Source organism: Otolemur garnettii, unplaced genomic scaffold, assembly GCF_000181295.1.
Source record: "Otolemur garnettii isolate 467f Iridium unplaced genomic scaffold, OtoGar3 scaffold00128, whole genome shotgun sequence".
In the NCBI taxonomy this organism is placed as follows: Eukaryota; Metazoa; Chordata; class Mammalia; order Primates; family Galagidae; genus Otolemur; species Otolemur garnettii.
This window is the reverse complement of record NW_003852523.1, coordinates 3,801,096-3,803,178: the sequence shown is the minus strand read 5'-3', so window position 1 is coordinate 3,803,178 and position 2,083 is coordinate 3,801,096. Positions and strand designations below refer to the sequence as shown.

Below are 2,083 nucleotides of genomic sequence, written 5' to 3'. Positions count from 1 at the left end.
GACACCACAGCCCACACGGACACCGCAGCCCACACTAACCTCACCCAGCCTCTCGCACATGAAGTTCTCCCAGCCGTCCTCAGGTGGTGCCTCTGGGATAAACAGCCAGTCAGCCCCTGAGGCCAGTGCGGATACCAGCGCCAGGTACCTAGAGAGCCAGAGGCCACCTGCTCAGGACCTGCCCTAGGAGGCCCCACTCTGCACTGCTCCTTCTGTGCCTCCCCTGCCTCCAGCCCCAGCCCCATACGTCAAGGCTGACTGGGGTACCCACTCACCCGCAGTGCCGGCCCATCACCTCCAACACAAAGGTCCGCTGGTGGCTGCGGACAGAACAGGCAGAGGCATCAGTGCCAAGGCTCCCATGAGCCTCCTACTGGCCACATGGCCATGATAGGGGTGCCCCAGTGACACAGTGGACAGAGGTGCTGGCAGATGACGGCCCACTTCTCTTCACACCCAGACCCGCCCAGTATCTGGACTAAGATGCCTCAGGCTCCCCGTCAGCCGCCAGGCAGGTTCTGACTAATGTGCTCCAAAGGTGAGGGCCACATGTGCATCCCAGGCCTGCCCATCCCGTACCTCCCTGCTGCCTGGTGGAGGGGAACTGACCTCTACTATATGCCTCCCCAGTGGTGGCCAAGGGATGGAGTGATGTTAATAGTGCCACCACCACCAGTGTCCATGGCCCTTCAGAGTATCTGCACTGAGGCCACAGGTGCAGAGCTGGTCAGGCCAGCAGGGCTGTGCTCACCTCTGGGCAGTGGTGGTGATGGCGTCGATAACCTCCATGATGCGGTGCAGGGCCGAGTCAGTGCCAATGGTCATGTCGGTGCCGCAGAAGTCGTTATCAATGGAGCCCACCAGCCCCACGATGTTCAGGTGTGAGTAGGTCTGAGCTGTGGTCTCTGAGATCTTACCTAGGCATGAGGAGCAGGAAGGCTGGGCTGAGCTATGCCACAGGAGGAGACTCTCCTACCACCCCATGCACTGGCCCAGGGGTTCCGAGCTCAGCCACCTCCCCGCCCAGGTCACCACTGGTGCCAGGCATAGACTCATGACCCCAGTGGGACCCCAGGGGCCTCGGAGAGTGGCCGCATCCTCATCTTGGGGTCTACCATGCTTTCTGAACAGTGATCTCAGCATCTTACATTACCTCAATTTTAACTATACTTTTGCAAAGTGGGTCAATCTATACCCGTGTCCAGACTCTCTCAAGCACCAATTATAAGCAGGATCTGTCCGCACAGAGTCCTTGCCAACATGGGACATGGCCTGGGTTCCCTGGGTCCCTTGAGCTCAAATGCTGAGTTTCTTCCCCTGGTCAACTGGCCCAAGGCTCCTAAGGCATCCAGGCTTACCCTGGCCAAGGACACTCCCCCGGAGCCAGTGGCTAGATAGCACCCCGTCCACCTCAGCAGACCCAGGCTCCCGCCTCCCTGGTCCTGTAGCATGAGGCAGGCACGGGGCCTCTGCAGGGGCTCCCACAGACCTACCTTCTCCCACCAGTGTCTCCAGCAGGCCACCCCACTCGCTGCGGAAGATATCAGCTCCAGTGAGACTGCCATCCCCACCGATAACACACAGGTTGGTGATGCCGCGTTGTACCAGGTTGTAGGCTGCTGCCAGGCGTCCCTCCCGAGTCATGAAGGCTTTGCAGCGGGCGCTGCCTATGACAGTGCCACCCTGCATGGGAGAGATAGGGCCTTCAGACAGGACAACAGGGTAGAAGTTTCCCCAGGGCACCAGAGAGATCCCAGCACATGGCAAGAAGGGTTTAGGGGGCCCCTCTGAAGTGCAGGGTGTCCCCAAGCAGGTGTCCCCACCCCCTGGGCCTTCCTCTTCTGATAGAAGACGAGGAAGGGCAGACTGGGGCAGGGAGTTCCAACACAGAATGGAGCATGAAAGCCCTGGGACCTGTACAGCACCACGCATACCCTCCCACACACCAACACACACACGTGCACCCATGCCCACACACTCATATACACACACATGCACACACGTCATGCACACCCTCACATACATATACATGCATACACACATACACACGTGCACACACACTCACATACATGCATACACACGT

The 2,083-nt window shown here is 59.3% G+C and overlaps 1 protein-coding gene across 1 annotated transcript in view; it reads right to left on the bottom strand.

Moving 5' to 3' along the window:
* The window catches only part of PFKL (phosphofructokinase, liver type), an 18,621-nt gene that overhangs the window by 10,375 nt on the left and 6,163 nt on the right, over nucleotides 1-2,083 (bottom strand). Inside the window, exons 3-6 of the mRNA XM_023518090.1 lie at nucleotides 1,494-1,683; nucleotides 752-917; nucleotides 276-320; nucleotides 40-148 (exon numbers count right to left, since the gene is read on the bottom strand). Of these exons, the coding sequence (XP_023373858.1) occupies nucleotides 40-148; nucleotides 276-320; nucleotides 752-917; nucleotides 1,494-1,683 (510 nt within the window). The remainder of the gene's footprint in view (nucleotides 1-39; nucleotides 149-275; nucleotides 321-751; nucleotides 918-1,493; nucleotides 1,684-2,083) is intronic.